Raw genomic sequence first — 25,243 nt, 5'->3', positions numbered from 1 at the left:
GTGTCCAAAGAGGAGGAATCCACCTTCCACTTTGCCCTCAGGATTTCGAGACCAGCATGAACATATGGCTGACAGAGGTTTAGACAGATCATCGTCCCTGAGCAGAGTCTCTAGCCTCGAGGTGTAGAACGCCACTGGGGCATTTCCAAACTGTGATCGAAAGGCATGGTTAAGTTGTAGGAGTCTGAATAAATGTGAGTTAGGCAAGGCATACTGTTGCTTCAGCCTGTCAAAGGTCTGTATTTTGCCCTCTAAACAAAGTTGCTCGATATATTTGATACCCCTGCTGGCCCATACACTAGGGTCAGGAATAGAGCCAAATTCTGGTAAATTTGGGTTAAACCAAAGAGGACTATGCAGAGAGATGTGCCCCGAAGGTACTGGGCGCATCAAGTTAGCTATGTTCCATGCCCTCACAACCGCCCGCATTGCGGCAGTAAGAGGGAACGGGGCCTGGAGACCACGATACATTAAGTTTCTCAGTGCCTCATATGACCCCAACCACGCCGCCTCCAGAACCACCGCTGCATTGGACTCATCCGAAACCAGCCAATTGTGGGCATGGGACAGAAGGGCCGCCACATAATAGGGGTGTAGGTCCGGGCAAGCTAAACCACCCTCTCCCCAAGGCCTCTGCAACACCGTCAGCTTAAACCTCGGCTGTCCAGCGCCCCAGAGAAACGACACCAGGAGAGAGTTGATCATGCAGAATATTTTTTTAGGAATCCAGATTGGAGCATGTCTGAGAACATAGAGGAAAGCAGGCAAAAGCTTCATCTTAAATAAATTAATCCTCCCAATCAAGGTGAGAGGGAGATGCGACCATGCCTTCAGTCTAGTCCTCATCTTCTGCACCAATGGATCCAGATTAAGGGCACAAAAATCAGAGGTAGAGGAGGAAATATAAATTCCCAATTATTTGATCGTGTCCGTCCACATTAATGGTAGGTCGGGATCCGCTGCTGCTTTAGCCCCCCTGTCTATGGACATGATTTGAGATTTGTCCCAATTTACCTTCAACCCCGAACAATCAGTGAAATAGGAAAGAATGAGTAGCGTCTCCCGGAGAGACTGGGCCGGGTCACTTAAAAAGAGTATGAGATCGTCTGCATATAAAGCTACCTTTTCCTGTATGGAACCCACCCGTATCCCACGAACCCCCTCCGCCTTCCTGAGGGCCGATGCAAGCGGCTCCATCGCCAGGGCAAAAAGAGCCGGTGACAATGGGCAACCCTGCCTCGTTCCCCTCCGAACAGCGAAAGGCGCTGACAAGGTGCCACCTATCTTAATCTGTGCCGAGAGCTCCTTATATAAAACGTGAATCCATTTACGAAATTCCTCTCCAAAACCCATAACCTCCAGTACCAGGGACATAAACTGCCATGCCACAGAATCGAAAGCTTTTTCGATATCCAATGTCACTATTACCCTCGTGGAAGACTCAGTGGTTGGCAACTGCAAATGAGTAAATACTCTTCGCAAATTTATGTCCGTGGACTTCCCTGGCATAAATCCGGTCTGGTCTATATCAATCAGGGATGGCAGGACCGTTCGTAACCTGGTGGCCAGAATTTCTTCAAAATCTTCAGGTCAAAATTTAGCAGGGAAATCGGTCTATAGGAAGTACAGAGGGAGATGTCCTTGCCAGGCTTGGGAATAAGCACTATGTGTGCTTGATACATGGACGGAGCGAGTGCCATCTGAGTTTTACTGTCAGATAATACTTTCAACAATTTGGGAGCGACCAGTGGGGCATACAACCTGTACCACTCGCCAGGTAGGCCATCGGGTCCAGGTGTCTTCCCGCCAGGAAATGAGCAAATTGCCTCTTCTATTTCCTCCAAAGTAAAATCCTTGTCTAGAAATGAACAATCCTCATGTGATAGAGTGGGCAGATCCAGAGAGGAGAGAAACTCCCTCTGCTCTTCCACCGACCCCCCTGGGACTTCAGCATACAGTTTTTCATAAAAGGCTCTAAATTCAGTAAGTATCAGATCTGGTGCGGACACTAACTGACCATCAGACCCTTGGATCTCCGAAACCACTGTCTGCGTTTTAGAGTCAGCCACTAAATTTGCTAGAAGCTTACTGTTTTTGTCCCCGGATTCAAAGATTTTCCCCGCCAAGGACTTCAAATCTAAATTAGTAGCCTCAGCAAGGTGAAGGGACAAGGCCCATCATGTCTCAGCCAGCCGAGTAAAGCGTTCCAAGGTCGGCGAGTCAGAAAACGCCTCAGCCGCCTCGGCCTCGCCCCCCCTCGAGTGCTCGCATCTGGGATGACAGCTCAGAGCGGATCGCCTTAATAGCCGAAATATATTCTCCTTGGCCTTAAAGGCGTCCCAAACCATCTATGCCGAGGTAGAACCTTCGTTCAACTCCCAGTATTGTTGCAGTTTAGGAGCGGCCTCCTCCCCCACCAGCAAGTCCTGCAACCATTTGGGCGCCAGGCGCCAACAAGCATTACCCCTGGCGTTCGACAACTGTAAGGTAACCTCCAAAGGTGCGTGGTCAGAGAGACCTGCAGGCAAATACAGTGCCCCCCTCACCGACGTCAGGGCCCCAGAGTTGCCGAAGGCCATGTCTATCCTGGAGCCCGATTTATGTGTGGAAGAGTGGAAAGAGTAGGCCCTAGCATTAGCATGCTTCCATCTCCAGATCTCAGTATAATCAAAAGTTTTAGCCCATTGCAGTAGCTCTGGTGGATATACCCTATTTGGGTTGGACGAATCCAGGGATGGATCCAAGATGGAATTAAAATCCCCTGCTATATACAACCTGGAGAATTGGAGGGGAGCCAGCAGTTCACTAATCCTATATAAGATCTGTGGATGGAAGGGGGGGGGGGGGCAGGTATACATTGACGAAAGCATAAACCACCTGGCTAATCTCTAATAACAGGATAATGAATCTGCCTCCTTGATCAGTGTGCAGGTGAACAACCTTATAAGCTAGAGATTTACTTAGCAAGATGGCCACACCCCTCGCATAACTAGAATACGTAGCATTGAACGCTTGTCTCACCCAAGGCCTGCGCAGTGCCAGTATTTTATTCCCCAGAAGGTGAGTCTCCTGTAGAAAAAGGACATGGGGTCTATGACTATTCAGGTATTTAAACATCAAGGCCCTCTTAACCTTATCATTAAGACCCCGAACATTCCAAGACACCAGTCTCAAATCCATTGAAACAGTTGGTAACATGTTATAGCATAGCAATACCTACACAATATCCCCTTATCCTGCCAGTGAGTATGATACCTGGAAGTATAACATACAAAACAGATGCGATAATCAGTGGATTCAGAGTGCACAGTGAAAAAAGAAAAAAAGAGAGTATTAAAACAACAAAAAAGAAGAAAAAGAAAAAAGATAACTCGCAACTCCCTACTGGCCATGAGTGCCCTAATTGGGAAAAAACAAAAAAACAATTGGGCACTAAAAAACATGGCCAGTTTAATACCCAAAACCTAACCAAAACTTAAACCTCCAGACTTTTAAACAAAAAAAAGTTCAGAAGCCGCGGCCACTCTAAGCCGCTTACTCCTCATCAAGGCAAAAAAAAAAAAACTCCTGTAATGAGGGGGAAGAACTAATAAGTCCTTAAGTGTCCTGCATCTGGGGAGCTCCAAGTTAAAAGGAAGTAGCTAAAAGGGCAAAACCTATAGCAAAAAAAAAACAATGCAGATTCAGGAAGGATCAACTTGAGCGATGGCAAGGCACCTCAACTGTCCTAGGAGAGGTGAGGTCAGTACATCATCCGCTGGCAGTGAGGATGAAGGTGCGCCCGCCCATCCAGTGGGTAAGTAGTATCCCGTGAGTTCCGCAGCAACAGTAGCAACAAACAGCCAGCAAAAACAAAAAGTCAGGGAGCCCATATTAGGATAATAATCCAGGCAAGCAGTACCCCCCATCAACTTAGGGATAGCGGTAAAAGATTAACGTAGAGTGATCAGCCAGTCATTTGCTTCCTCAGGCGTGTGAAAGAACTTCACCGATCCATTATAAGGCACCCGAAGGCGGCTGGGGTATAACATGCTGTATTTAATATCCTTTTCCCGTAAGCGCCTGCGGACATCATTAAAGGACTTTCTCTTGCACTGCAAGTCTGCCGAGAAGTCCGGGAACAGTAGGATTGAGGAGTTTCCATATGGTAGAGAAGGGTGTTTACAAGCTGCAGAAAGGATCCTGTCCCGGTCCCTGAATTTCAAGAAGCGGACCAAGAAGGATCGTTGATTTGCCCCTGGGATGTAACGTCCTGTAGGGACACGATGAGCACGCTCAACAACATACATCGGGGAAACTTCCGTGAGGCTCAACAGCTTCTTGAAAAAGTCTTCCGCAAACTCTGCTGGCCGGTCACCCTCCTCACCCTCCGGCAGACCTAAGACACGGATATTGTTGTGTCTTGCTCTGTTCTCCGCATCATCAGCTTTAGCGACGAGCAGTTGTACCGTGCGTTGCAGGTGCGCTATGTTTTTGGTGTGGGTAGCTGTGAGGTCCTCAGCTGCAGAGATTCGTGATTCTGATTCAGTCAGCCTGCCCCTGATCTTATCCAGGTCATTCCTAATGAGATTACATTCTTCTGCAAGGCGGTCTATTCGTACCAGCATAGAGGTTTTACTTTGTTCAATAGCAGCCGGGATCACCGAAGTACTGTCCTGGGAGGGAGGGGTAGGCAGAGCCACCCCAGAGGAAGAACCGGACTCCATGGCTAATTCCGCAAGCAGCGACTGCAACCTCCCAATAAGAGAGGGATCTGGTTGAGCGGGCGGATCAGGAGCAGGACAGCTCAGTGCAGAAGAGCTCTTAGGCTGGTGTTTAGGGCCCATGAAGGGGATTTGGGCTGTAGACGTCCGTGAGCCTCCGCTCCTCACAGTTGCAATCCTTTGGCAGCAAGGCTCAGTCAGTGACACTATATGACAGGGCCCAGGGAGCTGGATGGATGAATGCAATGTCTGTCAGATAAGAATATTTTTCGGGGCCCTCAGTCTGTGCACCAGAACGCCCCCCCTAAAAGGGGTAGCAGTGTCCAGCAAGAGATGAAGGGAGCTGTTTCCAAATTGCAGGGGTCAGGCCGACCACCTCACTCCCCCTCCAGCCACTGGGAAAGGGCTGCAAATGACTCCCAGGCTGTGTTAGGCCGCGCTAGGCCAGAGCAACTATGGTGGTTCCACAGCCCCCCACTAGCTCCAGCTAGGATGGTCAGGTAGGTGACAGTCCCCCACCGGCCGACAGCCGCCTCCGCCGCTCTGCTGGCCGATCATGGCGCTCCCCCGCCGGCCGGCCGTCCAGGAAAGTCCGGTCCGCGGCAGGCTTCACTAGGCCGCACTAGGCTTCAGGCCCGAAAATCAGCGCCGGCATTCCGCGGGACAACGGGACAGCCCAGGGGCACAAGGGGGTGGTGGATGGATGGAGAGGAGCCTCTTACCTCTCCCACAGGCCCCGGATCAGACCCGATTGCCTCACACAGGCCGGGAAGATGGGGCCAGGCACGAGGAGGATGAGCAGCCGTATCCCGGGCTCCACGGTCCTGCCGCTCCACAACTGCCCCTCAGGATGCAGTGCAGTAGGGCAGTAGTCCCTCTGGCTAACAAATCGCTCCGTTTGGGCCTATAGATTTGCAGGATGGCACAGGATTATAATTCGGACGGCTGGAGCTCCCCAAACACACGTCTGCTCTCACTTACATCCGGACACGCCCCCCCCCTTCTCGCATTTTCAAGGCCGGCAGGGCTTGTCCTGTCAATTCTATGGGAAAAAGGCACAACGCTGGTGAGGGAGGACTAGATAGTGCCCTTTCTAAGTAGATATCTGGATCAGCCTGCACACCATTTGTTGCAGGCCGGTTTCTAGGAGAGTTTTGTGATTAATTGTTCCCTTAATCGAATCCCTCCAGTGGCCGACAATTTGCGGTCAGCTCTTTTACACTCTGCCGTGGTTTCTGAGCAACTCGCAAAAGAGGTGTCATTGGGCCACGCGTGTTGCCCTTTTGTTCACCCCGTCCCCCTGGCCAATTTAGTGGTCTCTCTTTTGGGGGTCGTTCCAAAGAAGGAGCTTAATAGGTTCCGCCTGATTCACCACCTGTCATGCCTAAATGTGGGTCGGTCAACTATGCTATTGACCCTGAGGCGCGTGCAGTGTCGTATGCCTCCTTTGATGTTGCGTTGTTTTTTTTCGGGTACGGTGTTACGGTCAGGGGGCCCTTGCAGTTATTGCCGGTCCACCCGAGCAGTTTTCATCTTTTAGGTTGTAGGTGGTTGGGTGCTTTTTATGTTTATCGTTGTCTTCCTATGTGCTGTTACATTTCCTGCACCCTTTTCAAGACTTTTAGCTCTTTCCTTGAGTGGGTGGTTCGTGACATGGCAGGGGTCAATTCAGTTATTTACTATTTTCTTTGCGTTGGCCCTCCTTCTTTGAATTTATGTGGCATTCTTCTGGCTACGTTGCATGTCACGGAGCGTTTTGGTATTCCTCTCACGGCTGACAAAACTGAGGGCCCCACGTCATTAATCAAGTTCTTGGGGATAGTTACTGATTCTGAGGCGATGGGATCTCGTCTGCCTGACGATAACTTGCTTGCTCTCAAGCGAGGAAGTTGGCTTAGTGTTTGACAAACACAAGATACAACTACGGGAGCTTCAGTCACTCCTAGGTAAGCTGAATTTTGCTTACCGCATCATGCCGATGGGCAGGGTTTTTTTGTCGGCGGCTATCAGCCACCACGGCTGGGGTACGTTCACCTAGACACTTTGTTCGTCTGAACAGGGAACATAGGGCCGATTTACGGGCGTGGCGCATTTTATTGGAAACTTTCAATGGTCGGCCCCACTGGATGGAGGGACCGGTCAGTAACTTTGATCTGGATCTTTTTACAGATGCTGCCGGCTCTACTGGTTATCAAGCATTTTTTGGGGGGCTGGTGCAGCATAGATCGCTAGCCCTCCGAATGGCGGGAAGTGAGTTTCTTACAAAAATTTGGTACTTTTGGAACGTGTTCTAGTCATGGTCACCATAGTGATATGGGGGGAGTCTTTTCGTAAAAAAAGGTTCATCCCCACTGTGATAACTTGGGGGTGGTTCAAGTCATCAAATCCCTTTCAGGGTCCTCCCCTCCTGTAATGCGGCGTTTGCAACATCTTGTTATGTATTGTCTTCAGCTGAATGTTTTTATATGTGGTGCATCTTCCAGGGGTGCAGAATACTTTGGCTGCCTCTCCTTTCTCGCTTTCAGTTGGACAAGTTCTGGGAGTTGGCACCGGGAGTGGAGCAGCATGGAACCCCTTGTCCTCTTCGGCTGTGGTGGATTGCGTTGGAGTCGCCTCCGGTTTGATTCAAAACGCCTTCAGTGGGTCAACGTAGTCGTCTTATACTAAAGTCTGGCGGGAGTGGGGGGATTTTCTTCAGCGGGCTGGGTGGGCATGCACACTTCTGAGGTAAGGCATATTTTAATTGACTCAATTTGTTTGGATTTTACAAATGGTGTGTCTATTTCCGCCATGAATCGCAAGTTGGCTGGGCTGGCATTTCTGTTCAAGTTACATAGCATCCCTGATTTCACCAAGGATTTCTTGATGAAGCAGGCATTGAGTGGTTATTGGAAGGGTTCCTGGAGGCAGGCCGGCTGCCGGCCAATCACTTTTGACATTTTATAATCCTTGTTCGTATAGGTGCATTCTGTGTGTTCTTTGAGTAGCAAATCCTCTTGTTCCCGACGGCCTTTGCTTTATCTTTTTATGGGGCTCTCAGGTTAGGTGAGTTGGTTAGCATGTCTAAGGCATCTCAGGGGGACTTGCCAGCTGCTGACGTGTGTGATCACTCGTCCGTTGTCCTGTTTATCCACAGTTCTAAGACTGATCAGGCGGGAAAGGGGGCACATTTGCAGTTACTGCAGGTTTATAGTTCACCCATTTGCCTGGTTTCCGCGGTGGTGGATTATCTACAGCCTCGCCCTGTGGGGACTGGTTCTTTTCTCATTCATTCAGACGGTGCTGCATTGTCCACGTTCTAGTTCGTGTCAGTTCTTTGGCGCTGTATTTGGGTGCAGGGCTACAGACACGCAGTTATTCTGAGCATTCTTTTTACATTGGGGCAGCCACTGAGGCTGCTAGGTGGGGATTGGATGCTGCGGTCATAAAACGGATCAGCAGGTGGGCGTCAGATAGGTTTAAACTTTATGTCTGCCCTCATCTGGTGTAAGTTTAGCCAGGTTCATGGGGCTGTTAGGTGTGACTACTGCAAGTCACCTATTCATAAGTTATGTTACCGTTTCCCAATTATTATTAGAGTCTTATCTAAGCAAGGAGACACGGAAAGAGTTCTCAGTATGTCTGCTCAGACGGTCGCACTCACTCACTCTGAGTCTCTTTATTATCACACAGCTCTTATATACACAAAAGACAGACAGGCGTTAAAAATGTTGAAACAAAACAACTTCTATAAAAGGCAATTTCTAAGTGTCTTCTGCTCTTACAGCTGATGCAGCAGTTGACCCTTATGACATGGCTTCCTCTTTGTGTGTACGTGACTGCACCCATCCGGCCTTTAAGAATGATGTCTTTAAAACAACTGAAAACAGACGAGATAAGCATTTATAAGAAACATACTGTCAACCATTTTTATTCTTATACCTTGATCCTCACAACTTCCCCCTTTGACATCACCCTTCCCTCTTACCCTGGGTCCACCTGAACAAGTTCTAGTCGGCCTATGTCCAAAGTACTCTCCCTGACCGCGAGTTGTCAGAGGGGTATACACCCATCCCCCTGGATAGTACCAACATCTAAAATTCAGGAAGAGTGGCTTTTCTGACAGATGGGTGATGTCAAGGAACCAAATCCACCTATCTTATCCAACTTATCAACTTACAAAAGTTCCATCTTTTCTACAGCATTTACCTTGGCTTTCTTGCAAAAGCACATAAACAACTTAAAACACAAATAAATGAGAAATATGAATATAAGCACTACTATAATCGTCATTGCTGCCTTCTTGAACCAAGAAAATAACCCTGAGAAACTAAAAGTTCCACCAAAAGGATCCCAGTCACGGCCAATATTACGGGCCTTCTCCTGTAGATCCTTTACTTCCGTGCGGTGTCGTGCAATGATGTCATAATAGTCGGGTATCTCGATGCTGGTGTTATGTATCCAAGTACAACATTCATAGTCTTCTGTAGCCTCACAGAGTCCTGTTAATGCTGCACTCATACTTTCAATCGCTAACTCATGTAATTCTATTTGTTTTGTGATGGCTCTGGTCTCTAGATTTAACTTAGTAATGTCATCAGAGTTTTTCTCCAAAATATCATTAATTATTCCAGTATAGTTATTTAGTCGCTTCATTAAGTCTATACCCCATCCTATCCAGGACGGGAACCAAGCCCATGCCATGTCCTGCTCTAAGAATATTTCTCTCTTGCTACGATATCTGAGGGGATATCTGGGGTGCATACTAGCTTCTAGTAGGTGATCACCTCGTTCATCACCCACTACTCCCATTACTGGTACCAAACTTGCGAGGTAGCACCATCCCTGAGCCCTTCTAGGTATCCAGGTATAACACTTATCCCCACAACAGATGTATATATTGTTTCCTAGAGCTACTGATCTTGAACTGATATCATTTCTATAACGAGAGGTGTATCCATAGAGGGATAAGTTGGATACTAACCACCTAACATTATTATCCACAATGTTAGTGAGGAAGTCAGATAATGTCTGGTGTGTGCTGGAATTACTGGGGTAGAAGCTTCCATTTAATACGACAATGGACAAATTAAACTTGCTGTCTTGGCATTCTCTTATTTCCTCCCGTTGTGTTCCCTAAGTTGAAACACCAGGCAGGGGGAAAGGCGAGACCATTTGATTTAAACATTACTGTCTTGCTGGTATTTGTTCCAGTTATGTTAATGCTACTGTTAGCAAGGTCAGTATAATTTATAGGAACTGCCATCAGTGGTATGTTTGCTGTACTGGGGTGTAATTTACTGCAAATCCAACATTTCTCATATCCTGACTTCCGAGCATAAGCATATTTAAACTTCAGTAATAACATTTTTTTAGAAAATCCTTCATCCTTGTGAATTTCATTCTGTGAGGTAACCAAACTATTGGTCAGGATTACTGAAACAAAAAAAAATAAAAAGATACATGTTGTCATTTGCCAACTGGCTCCTTTTTACAGTGTGAAGCGTGGATCCAGGCTGCTTTACCCTCCAACTTGACCGATGTGGGAGTGGTCAGCAGTACTTGATATGGTCCTTCAAACCGTGGCTCTAAAGCTTTTCTGGTATGTTTCTTTACATAGACCCAATCTCCGGGGCTCAGCGAATGAGTACCTGCTATTGAGTTAGGGTCTGGAAGAGAAGAATACACACTTTTGTGGATCTTAGTTAGATGCTGTTGTAATTGTATCACATATGCAGTCAAACTATCACATTGCAATTGCATACTCTGTGGAAAGTATAAACCTAGTCTGGGTGCATTCCCAAAAAGTATTTCATATGGGGATAACCCTGTTTTTCCCGTTGGAGTATACCTTATGGAGAACAAAGCTAAAGGCAGACATTCTGGCCAAGGTTTATTTAACTCTTGCATAGCTTTTTGTATTTTTAACTTTATTGTCCCATTTACTCTTTCTACTGATCCTGAACTCTGTGGGTGGTAAGGGGTGTGGAAACTTTGTTGAACCCCTAACATAGCCATTACATTCTGCATGATTTCTCCTGTAAAGTGTGTTCCCCTATCTGATTCTATGGTTTCAGGAAGACCAAACCTAGGTATTAACTCTGTGATCAGTTTCTTCGCTGTGGCTTTCGCTGTAGCTGATTTCACTGGATAACTTTCTGGCCAGCCTGAAAATAAGCAGATGCACACGAGACAAAATTCAAATGGGCCGCTCTTAGGCATTTGGATATAGTCAATTTGCAGTCTCTGAAAGGGATACTGGGCCCGAACCTGATGTTTACGTGGGGTTTTCACTCTCTGTCCTGGGTTATTTAACAGACAGATTTGGCATGCAGCACAGTAGTTCCTTGCAGTACTACTGAATCCAGGGGCTAGCCATCCTTGGCTTACAATCCTATACATAGAATTGGAGCTGACATGAGTGGGCAAGTGGACAGCCGCTGCCATTGCTGGGTATAGAGAGGCAGGTAGGCATATTCTGCCTCCTTCCCTCCATATATTGTCAAGGCCTGGTGCTGCTCCCATTTTTACCCATCTATCTTTCTCGCTCTCTCCTGCTTGCTCCTGTAGTTTACTCATCTGCTGCCATGTCGGTTCTGGGATGCTCACCTTTACCGTAGCTAAGGTCTCAGGGCTTACTTCCCCTAGAGCTGCTTGTTTTGCAGTTAAATCTGCAAATGCATTTCCTTTTGCCTCAATTGTTTTTGCGCTCGTGTGTGCCGCTATCTTCATAATGGCTACTCTTCTAACTTTTTGAAGATTGTTCAGGACTCTTTTGATTCCTTCACCATGTTTAACAGGTGTGCCTGCTGCTGTAAGGTAACCTCTAGCTTTCCATATGTGGCCATAATCATGTGCAACACCATAAGCATAGGCAGAGTCAGTGTAAATGTTCCCTTCTTGTCCATCTAAGTGTTCTAAGGCTTTTTCTAAGGCCGTTAGTTCCGCTTCTTGTGCCGACATGTGTGCTGGTAATGACTTTGCCTCAATTACCTGTGTGTCCGTTACCACAGCATAACCTGTGTGATATTTACCTTTGTCATCGGCAAATCTACTACCATCTATGTACAGTGTGTGTTCTGCATTTGCAATGGGTGTGTCTGTGACATGTGGGAACCCCGTGATCTCTTGTTCCATAAGTTGAAAACAATCGTGTTCATCAGATGTTATGTCATGAAATGAAAGTGTGTCAGAATCCTGAGTTTCTTGTGCTGTGCCTTCACCATTACTCCCCCCTGTCAAATCTGTCTGTAAGGGTAGAAGTTGTGCTAAGTTAAAGGAAGTGCATCGCTGGAAGGTAACATTGGGAGGTAGGAGCAAGGTGCATTGCAGACGCAGCTGCCTCGCCATTGATATGTGCTTTGGCTGAACTTGTGACAAGATGGCGTGTATGTCATGTGTGGTATGTACCACTACAGGATTGTCTAATCTGAGGATTTGTCAATGATAATTGACACTGCTGCGACTGCTCGTACACAGGACGGTGATCCTCTAGAGACAGGATCGAGAGCCGCTGAGAAATATGCTACCGGCCTTTGTTTGATGTGTTGTTGTGTCAACACCCCTGTTGCGTGTCCCGTGATTTCAGCAATGTACAAATGAAATGTTTTGGTATAGTCAGGGATCCCGATCGCAGGTGCCAAAATTAGTAACTTTCTTAAGGTGCTAAAAGACTTATGACCTGCTTCTGTGAGTACATAGGGTACTATTTTCAAGCAATCATATAATGGCTGCATCAGAGAACTGGCATGTGGTATCCATTGTCTACAATATGATACCATTCCCAGAAACATACGAAGTTGCTTAAAGTTGCGTGGGACATTCATTTGTCTTATGGCCTGGACTCGTTCTTCAGTGAGGTGTCGAGTACCCTGGGATATACAGTGGCCCAAAAAGACAACCTTTTTCTGGCATACCTGTAACTTAGTTCTATTCACTTTGCACCCTTTTTCAGCCAGGAATTGTAACAATGATAGAGTGGCTTTTAAACAAGTATCGTTATCCGGACAACATAACAATAGGTCATCTACATATTGCAACAATACACAAGTGTCAGGTGGTTGCCATTCCCTATTTTTACTTTTAAAGGTTTAGTCAGTGGGGCATCGGACAAAAGACCGTCATAACCACTTATGGGTATGGTGTCACGGGATGTCATGTGTGGAGGGACTACTGAATCAGATAATAAGCTGCGTGATGCTCCTGTGTCAACTAAACAAGGAATATGTTTACCTTCCACCTTCATCAACATGTGGAGCATTTTATTCTCTGATTCAGCTAGGACTGGGGCAAGTCATGCGGTCGGATCGTCCCTATCGTTGGTACGCCTCTGTCTGTAGTCCCTCGTGTCTCTGTCCGTGTTTCCTTCCTGTTCGTCTTTTATTCTTTTCCTACAGTCTCTTTTTATATGTCCCACCTTGTTGCAGTAATAACAGGTAAGAGGTTTACGGGAGGAATTCCCTCCTTCATTGACCCGGGCAACAGTGTTAACTCCCGGTGTCCTTCTAGGTTTAGCTTCTGCTAAATCAGCCTCTATGCCTTGTGCTTTCTGCAACAATGTTCCTCTGTCCCGTATGGCTCTCCATTCGGGAGTACATGCCTTCAGTTTGTCACCTATTTGGGGTACTAGTCCTTCCATAAACTGTCGATTGAAAGCCCTAATGGTGACGGGTAAGGCTAAATCTAGACCTTCGTCAGCCATCATGCTTTCCATGTTGAGGTAAAATTCTGTAACAGTCTGACCTGGGGCCTGTTTTATGGGCACTGTCGAACCCCTTTCCTGCTGTTTCCTTTGGCAAAATTCTCGTAACTGATTAATAAACAGGAGTCTAGAGTCTATATGACGGGGGTGTATTCCTGGTGGATCTGCTGCTGGATCCCCTTGTGGTCTATGTGGAGCAATTTCATTCATAAATTGATTAAACATCGTCAGTGTCATTTTATGTCTACACAAATCTTCCCCATCTTGCCAAGCTGCTTCATGTGTGTCTAGTAATTGTGTCACGAATCTACAGAATGCGGCAGGTTTTGCTACGGGATCAGGAGCATTCTGTATTAATGCCATAAGAGTGTCAGCCGACCAAGGTGCCCATGTCCTCAGAACGACTTGTTGAGTCACTGTAGGTGGCTGTCCTGCTTGACCCGCATTTGGATTATTTACTTGTATTACCCTAGTCCGACTGTGGACTGGAGCTACGGACTCTGGTCTTTGAGCTCCGCAATGTACACATTCCTGTGCCCAGTCTGTATTCTGGGTACCGCATACTCGGCATACCCATCCTCTTCCTCTTAAGGAAGGATAAAGTTTTGGTCTTTCGCTACCCGGTGTGGTAGTGGTATAAGGAGGTGGAGTACCTTCCGTTTTTACTCCATCCTCGGGAGCAGAAGGGAGACTCTTGCGTCGGACCTTCATGTCCCATCCACCCTGTTCATGACAATACTTCCATCCCTCCTCTTTAGCCCTGTTGGAAACCTTAATTAAACATTGTATTTGTGATACCCATCTGTTCTGCAGGACCTCCCCCTGTCTGTCTCTCTTTATATTCTCCCAACCTTCTACACTTAGCCCATTTTCTCCATCCATTCCAAATTTCTTGAGAACCCTATTCGTGCCCTGTGCCTTGTCCTTCCCATACAACATTGTAATTATGTCTTTAACAGCATAACATTTCTGAGATTCCTCCTGGGGTTTACCATGTGTCTGGCCCATTTTGACAGTCCTGCCTAGGTGGCGTTTGGATCACTTACTAAGTGTCTCGTTGCCTTCTCCTCCTAGGGTGCCAAAATACTAAAAACCTCTCCTGGATGAGATTTCTGAAATCGAATTACTTTATATGCTAGCCAACTGACAAATATTATGACCAGACTGACGGCTACAACATATACAAGCATTCCTTTTGGTGGCCAAACACATATAACTAGATCTCCGGACTTTGTGGAGACCTTATTCCCTTCCCATTACCATGGAATCTCTCAGCAATCGTTTCTTATTCCTGCTTTATTGAGGCAGTCAGGACTTATACTTTCAACCCGTTTTTAGGCTCATGAATCAAAAAGCGTATATCAAACTTAAGTGTCGGACCCCCAAGTACTCTTACGAGTTAAGGGCGCATTCCGTTACCCATTGGGATGATATATGTTTCAATTCACACCATACAAACAGGGCTTATCTCAGTCACAACAGACAGATGACAAGGAGACAGACAAGAAACAACGGTAACATAAGTCAAATATTAAATTCAAGACTCGCTTACTACAGAGGTTGGTTTTACCTGAAGAACAATACAGACAGATCGGGTGGGCACAAATCTAAGAAGCACAGAGTTTATAAGAAAATAAAGCTTTTCTTACCTGCGCAGGTTTTTGTCTGTGGTTCCTGATGTGCCCGACCTTTTCGTTCCGTCCTTATGTTCGTTCGCCTCTTGTAGTTTCTTTAGCGAAGTCCCTTGTTCGTGCGCCAAAAATGTTAGGTGTGACTACTGCAAGTCACCTATTCATAAGTTATGTTACCGTTTCCCAATTATTATTAGAGTCTTATCTAAGCAAGGAGACACGGAAAGAGTTCTCAGTATGTCTGCTCAGACGGTCGCACTCACTCACTCTGAGTCTCTTTATTATCACACAGCTCTTATATACACAAAAGACAGACAGGCGTTAAAAATGTTGAAACAAAACAACTTCTATAAAAGGCAATTTCTAAGTGTCTTCTGCTCTTAGAGCTGATGCAGCAGTTGACCCTTATGACATGGCTTCCTCTTTGTGTGTACGTGACTGCACCCATCCGGCCTTTAAGAATGATGTCTTTAAAACAACTGAAAACAGACGAGATAAGCATTTATAAGAAACATACTGTCAACCATTTTTATTCTTATACCTTGATCCTCACAGGGCGTCTTATGTGTCATTCCTGTTTGATGTGGTCTGTGTTTTCTGTGTGTTAGATTTTGTTTTTTGTGTTATGTGTCATTTTTTGTATTTCTTTTCAGATCATACTTGCCTCGTTTGGATCTTGTGCCACTCCTTTGTTCATTGGGTACAAAGAGGGCTGATGTCAGGCCTAACGGCCGTCAGCTAGGTTTCTGTAGGTCTGAGGCGAGTGTCAGATGGATAGGCATTGTTGTGGAGCAGGGTAGTCCCAGAAGTACATAGGGTTTCATGCTGGGACAGGGCTCCTGACATCCTGGTTTTGCACACTGGTGACAACGATCTGGGTGTCAGGTCCAGCAGACACCTTTTGGATGTCAAATTTGACGTCCTCAGGCTGCTCATGGCTTTTCCTCACACAGTGGTGGTTTGGTCGGATATCGTAGGCCGCATGTCTTGCCGTTTTGCCAGGTCTGTGGACAAACTAAACAGGGCAAGAGTTTAAATTAATAAGGAGGTTGAAGTTCATAGCGTGAAACTGAGGTTTTGTGGTCCAGCATTGGGAGCTGGAGGTGGATACCTGGTGGTATCTTCGCAGCGATGGTTTGCACCTTAACGTGGTGGGCATGGATCTTCGGGCTCTGGGATTACAGGATGGGGTGCAGAGGGCATTGGTTTTTGGGGCAGGGCACAAAGGTGTGAAGTTTCACACTTTGAACTGTGGCGTCTTTGGAGGCAGTTTAAACAAACTGTGTGCTTATCAGTTTAGGGACACACCTAAGGTATGGATGTGGTTCATCCCCGGAGCCGGTGTGGTGTGGCTAGGGACCATGTAAGTACTTATGCAGATACGAAATGTATAATTGATAATTGGGGCCTCCAAGGGTTGGCAATCTAAATTTTCTGGTGTTTTTGTTTATTTTTTTTAGTTTCCTGTTTTTAAGGAAATGTTTGTTGTGTGTTGTTTTAAAAAAGCGGCTGAGAGACATTTTTTACTCCATCATTGGTGTCAATGTTTTTTTCTTGTAAGCTTAAGTTAGGGTAAAAGAGTGGGATTGGGTAGAAGTTAGCGTTTAAGGGTCAGGGTTAGGATTGCATCTGAGGTACCTTAGTCATGACCTCTGTAACCGCAGGCATTGTGAAGCAATTCATTCTTAAAGCTGAAGTTTCAGTATTGCAATTATTGCATAAGTAAATACATAGGTGTGTGCAGCCTATTGCATTAGGGTGCGCACCCCAAAGCTCAAACACACATGAACGCCACCTGCTGTCGCATGGAGGAGGCTTTGTGGTGGGAGACAAGTTGATTGGGAGCATATAAATATGGGTGTAAGGTGTTTTTAAAGTTGAACCTAGCCTTTAATATAATGGGGGCATTTACACAGGCCTCTGGCACCCACCCCACCACCCACCTGGTGCCGCTCCTGGATAATGCTAATGCACATGGGGTGATCTGACATACCCTGTAGACACGCCTATGGGTACAAACTTGGAAAAATGCAAATGTTCTCTGAATGATGCCTGTGCGGACCAGGCAACCTCCTGTGTGCAGCATGGTAGCCGCTGGGCAACCACTATTATTAGAGCCTACAACAGATACTTCCAGCATCCAAGCTGTACCAATGTACCTATGCATAAATCGCCATACATAATGTTTAGCTGTCAATTTCACAGTAGTAAAAGCATCTCTCAGCATCTCAATTCACCTGGCTCTGCCCTCCCGGCAGTGACTAAACAGCTCAGCTGCCCCTGCAACCCCCCCCCCCCCCCCCTCCCGGTATTGACCTAGAAGTTCAACTCCCATTCCAAGCAGTGACTTAGCAGCTCCCTCTCCTAGCAGTAACTCAGGAGTGTATCTCACATTCTAGGCAATGACTCAACAGCTCAGTTCCCCCTGTTCCCCCCTCCCAGCAGTTAGTCAGGAGTTAAGCTGGCCATTAATGGATTATTTGTTTTTATCAGCCAGCGAGCTGAGCAAAAAACAGTGAACAGATTCCCCCCATCCACACAAGCAACGTGGATGGAGGAATACTCCCCGCTGTGTTATATTCTGACAGCAGGGACTCCTCTGCTGTCAGAATACACTGATCAGGGCTGCAGTAATTGACTGCATGTGCTGATCGAATGAAAATTTGCTAACATTCTCATTCAAGAGATGCACACATTTGAAGAAACCTCTAAGGTCTTTGAAGACTTTTATTTGCTTTGGTGGGTCTATGGCATTATGCACCAGTCTATTTCTTAGGTTTGGCGCTTTTCTGTATATGAAAGTATGCCTCGGAGGTATGATGGTTTTAAAGACTTTGTCCGATTGTAAGATTGGCCAATGTTTTTTTATAACCATTTCCAGGGCTTTGTGTTGTATATTGAATCCTGTTAGAAATGCCATATCAATGTGTTTATTTTTGTTTTTCTTCTTTTTTTTCCTTCCTCGACTATATCTTCTATCAACAATTTTCTATCCATTCTTTTGACTTTCTCTTTCAGCCACATAAGTTCACTTTTTTTATACCCTTTTTGTACAAACCTTTTTATAATAGTATGCTTGGATGTCATAGTCTTCTACTTTACTGCAATTCCTATGGAGTCTCATTAGTTGACCCTTTGGTATGTTGCCAATCCACTGTCAGTGGTGGCAACTGTGGGTCGGGATATACCCGTTTCTGTCTGTCATTTTAAAAGTTCTTGTATTGATATATCTGTTATTCTTATAGAGCTGTAAATCCAAGTAATCAATAGTTTGTTTGACCATGTGTCCATTGTAGGTGCTTTTGGCCATGGACACGGGTCAGCACGGGCACAGATGCCATTGTAACAAGATATTTAATGTTATTCATTTGAGAGGGGATATGATTTCAATTTATAAATACTGTACTGGTGACCCCACAATAGGGATAAAACTTTTTCGCAGAAGGGAGTTTAATAAGACACGTGGCCACTCATTAAAATTTGAAGAACAGTGGTTTTAAAAGGTTACCGATATAAGTGCAATGGAAGACCTGGTAGCGACTGAGAGACTTTCACGGGAAATATACTAAAAAATGGTTCTACTGGCGTAAATTTGTGTACTCTGAGGAGTATGCAGGACTAGCTCTAAGTCCCCTATGAAGGGAGGTCACATCCAGAGAGCTCCTTTGCCTGGATGGTGGGCTAAAAAGCTGAACTCCTACCCCCCCTTTTTTTTTCTTCCCCCCCCTCCCACTTCCTCCATCCTTTGTCTTCTTTTTAGGACCCCCTTGGGCCATCTCTGATTCTTTGAACTTTGTATAACTCAGATTTTTCTCGTTAAGCATTAGCATCTTTGTGAAAAGTCAAGGCTATAAGTGCATTAATTCAGATGTAATGATATTGTCTTCTGTATTTTTGTGTAAGTCTATTGATCCCAATATCTGGGGTATGTCTCTGTACTATACCGCATGTCTCTCTCCTTTTGCGAAAGTAAAGTATTGGAAAAAAAATGTGAGATAAAGAGGTTTAACCTTAAACTACGTAGAGGGTTCTTTACTGTAAGAGCGGCAAGGATGTGGAATTCCAGTACACAGGCGGTGGTCTCAGCGGGGGGGCATCGATAGTTTTGAAAGACTATTAGATACGCATCTGAATGACCACAACATACAGGGACTTACAATGAAATACCAACATATAATCACACACATAAGTTAGACTTGATGGACTTGTCTTTTTTTCAACCTCACCTACTATGTAACTATGTAACGTTATTCACGTAACCTGTCAGTGGTCATAAAGCTATGGCTGATCGGTGTAAGGCGGGGAATGCCTCGGCCATTCATAATTGACCAGTACAGTGATGGCTTTGTATCAAGATCGCTCAGGTGGGTGCAGACTTGGATCTGAACCCTTTTGAGCTCACCCCGTATGATCATCTAGACTGCAACCTAATTAACCCTTTGCTTTCTGTTTGCAGCATCATGATGTTTGAAGGAAAGGCCAACGAAACGCCTCTAAAGCCTGCAGGCCCCCCACCGAGGAGAGACATCAGCAGCCTTCCATGAAGTGACAAGATGGCGGCCTGCACCAGCTTCCTGTGTACAAAGCCAAGCGTTGTTCCAAGCACTGCTACAAAGGACATTCCCCAGCAGACAAAGTGCCTTGAGAGGACGGATTTCATTCTCATACCTCCTCCTTCTCCTCATTTCTCTATTTTATTGACCAACCTTTTTCTTTCCTGGACTGTTCTATAGAGCTTCTACTATTTATTACAGGGAAGACGATTGAGTGACACATTGTGGGCCTTTATGTAGAAAAAGTGTCTGAAATCAAAGAGTCTGAATAGGTTTGCCGAAAATGAAAGGCAAGATCTGATTGGTTGCTGGGCACAGCGAAGCTGCTCTTTTATAAAAATGCCCGTTGAGACGGCGGCCATTGCTGTGATGTAGAATGGTCAAGCTTTAAAGATACAGACACCTTACCAGCCAATTTAATACAGCCAAGCTAATGATATGCAAAATACAATAACCCTTAAGTAACTAATACGATTCATAGTGGCCATCATAACTGAGTACTGGTTCACACTGGTGAAAGCTATTGTTAGAGTCCTTGCCACCCCTCTAAAAAGTGATCCACAGTGGAACACTTTTTTCAGAGGGTGTATGGCAGGCAGTGAGGACGTTATATATCCCCTTATCACCGCCTGTTGCATTGCAGCAGTTACAGCGTGTGCCCTATATACTTAAATGGGTCATGTTCAGCAGCGGTACCGTATGCCATTTAATTTATGTCACGGCCCCAAAGCATAGCGGTTGTGGTAGGTATACAGAGTGGCTACATGGCTTTCTGTAGTTGGACCACAAAACCGTGGCTCAGGCACTTTTACAACCCCCTGGTCATCCATGTGAACAAGCCCCAAGGTCGCATTTACACTTGCTGCTGGGGGAGGTCAAAATAAATGGTTGAGCTGGGGTCTTAATGCCCCCCCTCAGACCAAATCCAGAACAGCGGCCGGAGGAGGTTGTGGGAAAAAATGTCACCCCCTCCACGTCACATTCGGCTGCCAGTATTGCTTGCTGAACATGACCTATTCAAGTGAATGGGTCCGCACTGTAATGGCCGTGCAATATACATGGTTGTGGTGTTGTAGGATGGGCTTTTAAGGGTTAAAACAGGTGTGCCATCTTTCAGCTATCTTATGAAGAGTAGTCCACCACTGATTGCTTTTTAGAGGGATGGCAAGGGCTGTTGCAGTTGTTTTCTATGTGCCCTTGCAGTTAATGGCGTTGATCATGTGCAGAAAATCACCAGTTATCGCACAAAGTGTGAACGAGTTCCTAAACCCCAACTCTGGGAATAGTAAAAATTCTCCATTGCAGTGGGGTATCCCCTGTACTGCGAGAGTTAAATGCTTGTTTAGGTCTAGAGCAGTGGCGGCCGCTCATACGGGGTGCAGGGACACTGCCCGCTAATCCATGCGCCCGGCCCTAATCTACATGCAGGGTGCCAGACGCATGAATTTCAATGTTTTTTTTTTTTAAGCACATGATTACAACCAGAGGCTCTAATTGGCTTCAAAAAGGGTGGGCTCGGGATGCAGAGCACTGTGCCCTAAGCCCACCCAGCTGTGTGACATTCGCAAATTAATATTTGCTAATGTCTTCCTGTTTCTCCTCCTGGCAAATCAGGAATCAGGTCCCGAGACCCGATTGGCCCGGAAGTCCTAATTGGCCAGGAGGAGAAGCGAATGCAGAGACTCGGGAGGAGACACGGGGGAAAGCTGCCAAGGCCACGACCTGGATAGGGTAAGTACATACCTGTAAGACCCGGGTATGCCTTTAGTAACAAAATATGTCTAGGTGTTGAGAAAACATAATTTTTTAATTAAAGTAGTATTAAACCCTCAACATTGTTTAGTTTAACACATTGAGCACAATAATATAAACATTTCCCAGGAAACTATTTGTTAAAATTGTTAAGCCAGCATTTGCAGTATATAACTTTGCTATACATTTGGCTTCTGCTCTCTTAGTGTTGCTTCCCTCAGCTTCCTGTCTTCACAGGAAATGGATAACCGTGGACAGGGCATTTTGGAACCAGTCTGTTAGCCATGGAAATGTCTTGCCACCCTAGGCTATGGAGCTGTGTGTTTCTATTGATGCACACAGTTTAGGGAGACAACGCCAGTTCTGAAAGCAAGGGTCGCTCCATAGATCTCTGCAAGAGAAGGTAGCCACCCCGATGCAGGAAACTGGGGCAGCAGTCAAGGCACTAGCATAACCTGGAGCACTGATTTAAAGAAGCTGCATACTCAGTAAGAGATTAAAATGTCTGCTGAAAGTGCTTAAAGTGGCAGTAGACAGCTGGACGTTTTTTTGTTTTTTTTATTTTTACCTTTTGTACCCTGCAAGGTAATGTCATAATGTGCTAGTATGCATCGCATCCTAGCACATTATGTTAAACGTACCTTAAAACAAAGCCCTTCCAGAGCCTAGATGTCAGAGCTGCAGGCGCTCCCATCTTCCCTCTGGATTTGTGGACTCTGGCTGTGTGACTGGCCGGAGACGCGATGATGTCACTCCCCCGCATGCACGAGGGAGCCGAAGAAACAGCCCAGGTGGGCGTTCCTTCAAAGTGCTTGCACCAGTGATGTCACAGTAAATATTTCTTAATCGGTACACATTAAGGAGATATTTACAGTACCTATAGGTAAGCTTTATTATAGGCTTACCTATAGGTAAAAGTCAGAGATGGGAGTTTACTCCTACTTTAAAGCTGAATTGTAGGATTCGTAAAAAATGAAGGCACACTATGATAAGTCCAGCAAGGTGCATGATACCTCCTGGGCTTAGCTCTATTATTTATATCTGACAATTTATAGTACTCCTGGAAGATGGCTATCGCTGTAGTTTTGGGAGAGTGATGCTGATCCATCTGAGCGCTGCATCCTGAACAGGAGAGCCACTGCAGCTATGTTCCTCCGTCCTCTCCTTCTGCCCAATCACAGAAGCCTTGGTATTATGTGAACACATGCACAAAATACAAAGGCTTCTCTGAAAGGGCAGCAGAGACGAGGGGTGGGCATAGCTGCCTTCCTCTCTCGCAGCCCCACTGTAGTTCCCGGCAGAACAATAAAACTGTCATCTGTAAATAATAGAGATAAGCCAAGGAGATGCCATGCACATCCTTGGACCTAACTCATAGGGTGCCTTCACTTTTTACAAATTGGCTGAATTCCTGCAATTCAGCTTCAAATAACTGAGGGTTTAATATTACTTTAAGTGCCAGTGCAGGTGTCAAATGTCTGTTATAAATGCAGGCCCTCCAGCTGTTGCGGAACTACACATCCCATGAGGCATTGTAAAACTATGATATTCACAGACGTGACTAGGCATGATGGGAATTGTAGTTCCTGAACAACTGGAGGGCCATAGTTTGGAGATCCCTGCTCTAGGTAAATGGTAAAGTGATTATTTTCTGCTTTATAAATATGCTTCCTGTCTGATTGTAGAAGCCCTGCAACAGCCAGATTGGTTGACTGTAGGGCACCACAGACAGCTCTTATATACCTTCAGAAATTAGTCCCATAGTCCTTCTATTCACTTACAGTTAGGCCTCAATGTGAACCACTGATATCGGGAAGAGTTACAGGCCTATTCAGTAAAACAGTGCAAGGAACGATGGTGGCACACAGTGACCAATCACAATTTAGCAAACCAAAATATGACTAAAAATGAATTCCGACGGACCAATTTGGTTCACGCCTCAAGTCGTTCTTTGCCTTACTGAATGAGCCCATTAGTGTTACCTCTCAGTGCCTTCACTAACTACACATGTTTTGTATGTTGTCATTTTATCTTAAAATCTGATTAGAGTGTAAGCTCTTAGGAGCACTGATTTTCCTAGTATGTACCTAGCCATTGTGTGAGCCAGTGTGTGTTGTACTGTATTGGCACACAGGCTGGAGTAGAAAGCAAGAATGTTTCTTTTTATTGTTCCTTGTCTAATGTTCTTATCCAATATCTTGATAATGTATATTTTGTAAAGAGTTGTGAATACTATCCGTCTGTGTTTTTTTTTACTGTATCCTACTCTCTTATTAGGCTTTGTCTAGACTTGTGGTTGGATGGGGGCGGTAAAAATGCATGGTTGAGCTGTGATTTTGCTATCCATCATAGGCCCCCATTGAGCTGCAATAGGTAGCGGACGGGGATGTTTCGCACCCACAGTAAAGTTCCCCCTACAGAACACTACACATTCAAGTAAATGGGAAAGTGCCGCAGCCACATGCAATGTATGCGGTCGTGCCACTTTTTGCCAAAAATGGGGTTAGAACAGGAGGCATTGCTTTACTTCCTCACCGACTGTCAGTAGCCCGTGGAGTTGCGATCCCAACGTGGATCAGGCTTTAGAGTCGAGGGAGATGTCTACATCTACCCTTACTGGAAAGTGTTGTTAAAGTGGGAAAAAAAATCTTGCTATTCCTAAAAAAAAAAATCCCTCCCCCTATTCCTTCCTATCCTGCCTACCCTGTATAAAAAATATGTGTACTTACCTATTTGTAATATGGTCATGTTGATCCTGCAGCTTAGGAAATGCACAACCATGCCTGGGAATTCTGAGAGCCCAACTCTGGCTCAACTGTTGATGCTCAATCCTCTCCCCTGCAGCAGCTGCTCACTGATACAGGGAAGCCAGAGCTGTGGGATCATGTAACCAGACCAGAGTGGAAAAAAAAATTAGAAACAGATTTTTTTTTATATATACAAGTTAGGCAGAAATGGTACAAGGAGGGGGAGGGAGAATTTTTAAGGATAGATAGTGTTAAGCCGGGTACACACAAGCGTTTTTTTCAGTCGGAATAAACTCTGAAGGTTTCTCCAACGGAATTCCGCTCAAACTGTCTTGCGTACATACGGTCACACCAAAGTCTGACTGTCAAGAACGCGGTGACGTACAGCACGTACGACGGGACTAGAAAAAGGAAGTTCAATAGCCAGTAGCCAATAACTTCCATCTCGTACTTGCTTCAGAGCATGTGTCGTTTTTGGTACATCAAAACAGTATACAGACGAGCGGTTTTCCAATAGGAATTGGTTCGGAAATATTTAGAACATGTTCTCTTTCTGGGTCTGTCAGAATTTTCGATGTAAAAAGTCTGATGAGGCATATACAAGATCGGACATTCCGCTCGTGTGTACGCGGCATTAGGCTTTTCTTCCCCAGACCATTTTGCTGGCCAAAGACCAGAGCACTTTTTTGCCATTCGGCACTGCATTGCTTTAACTGACAACTGCGTGGTCATGCGACGTGGCTCCCAAACAAATTTGACGTTCTTTTTTTCCCACAAATAGAGCTTTCTTTTGGTAGTATTTCATCACCCCTGCAGTTTTTATTTTTTGCGCTATTAACAAAAAAAAGTGACAATTTTGATAAAAACACATTATTTTTTAAATTTTGCTATAATAAATATCCTCCAAAAATATATAAAAAAACATTTTTTTTTCCTCAGTTTAGGCCGATACGTATTCTTCTACATATTTTTGGTTAAAAAAAACACAATAAGCGCTTATTGATTGGTTTACAAAATAGGGGATAGTTTTATGGCATTTTAATTTTTTATTAACAATTTTTTTTAACTAGTAATGGGGGGGGGGGGGTGTGGCTATGTGTGGCATGTCACTGATCTCTGTTTCTGATCACAGGGAGCAGAGATCAGTGACACTGTCCCTAGGCAGAACGGGGAGATG

The 25,243-nt window shown here is 45.4% G+C and overlaps 1 protein-coding gene across 1 annotated transcript in view; it reads left to right on the top strand.

The window, feature by feature from the left end:
• AIF1L (allograft inflammatory factor 1 like) overlaps positions 1–23,554 on the top strand; it is a 153,109-nt gene extending 129,555 nt beyond the window's left edge. Inside the window, exon 6 of the mRNA XM_077478017.1 lies at positions 19,471–23,554. Coding sequence (XP_077334143.1) covers positions 19,471–19,558 — 88 coding nt within the window. The 3' untranslated portion in view covers positions 19,559–23,554. The remainder of the gene's footprint in view (positions 1–19,470) is intronic.
• Positions 23,555–25,243: the final 1,689 nt, after the last annotated feature.

This window comes from Lithobates pipiens, unplaced genomic scaffold (genome assembly GCF_037356315.1).
Source record: "Lithobates pipiens isolate NorthernLeopardFrog02 unplaced genomic scaffold, aLitPip1_a1.2 Scaffold_1, whole genome shotgun sequence".
Lineage (NCBI taxonomy): Eukaryota > Metazoa > Chordata > Amphibia > Anura > Ranidae > Lithobates > Lithobates pipiens.
The sequence above is the reverse complement of the archived record's forward strand: the minus strand, read 5'-3'. Positions and strand labels throughout refer to the sequence as shown.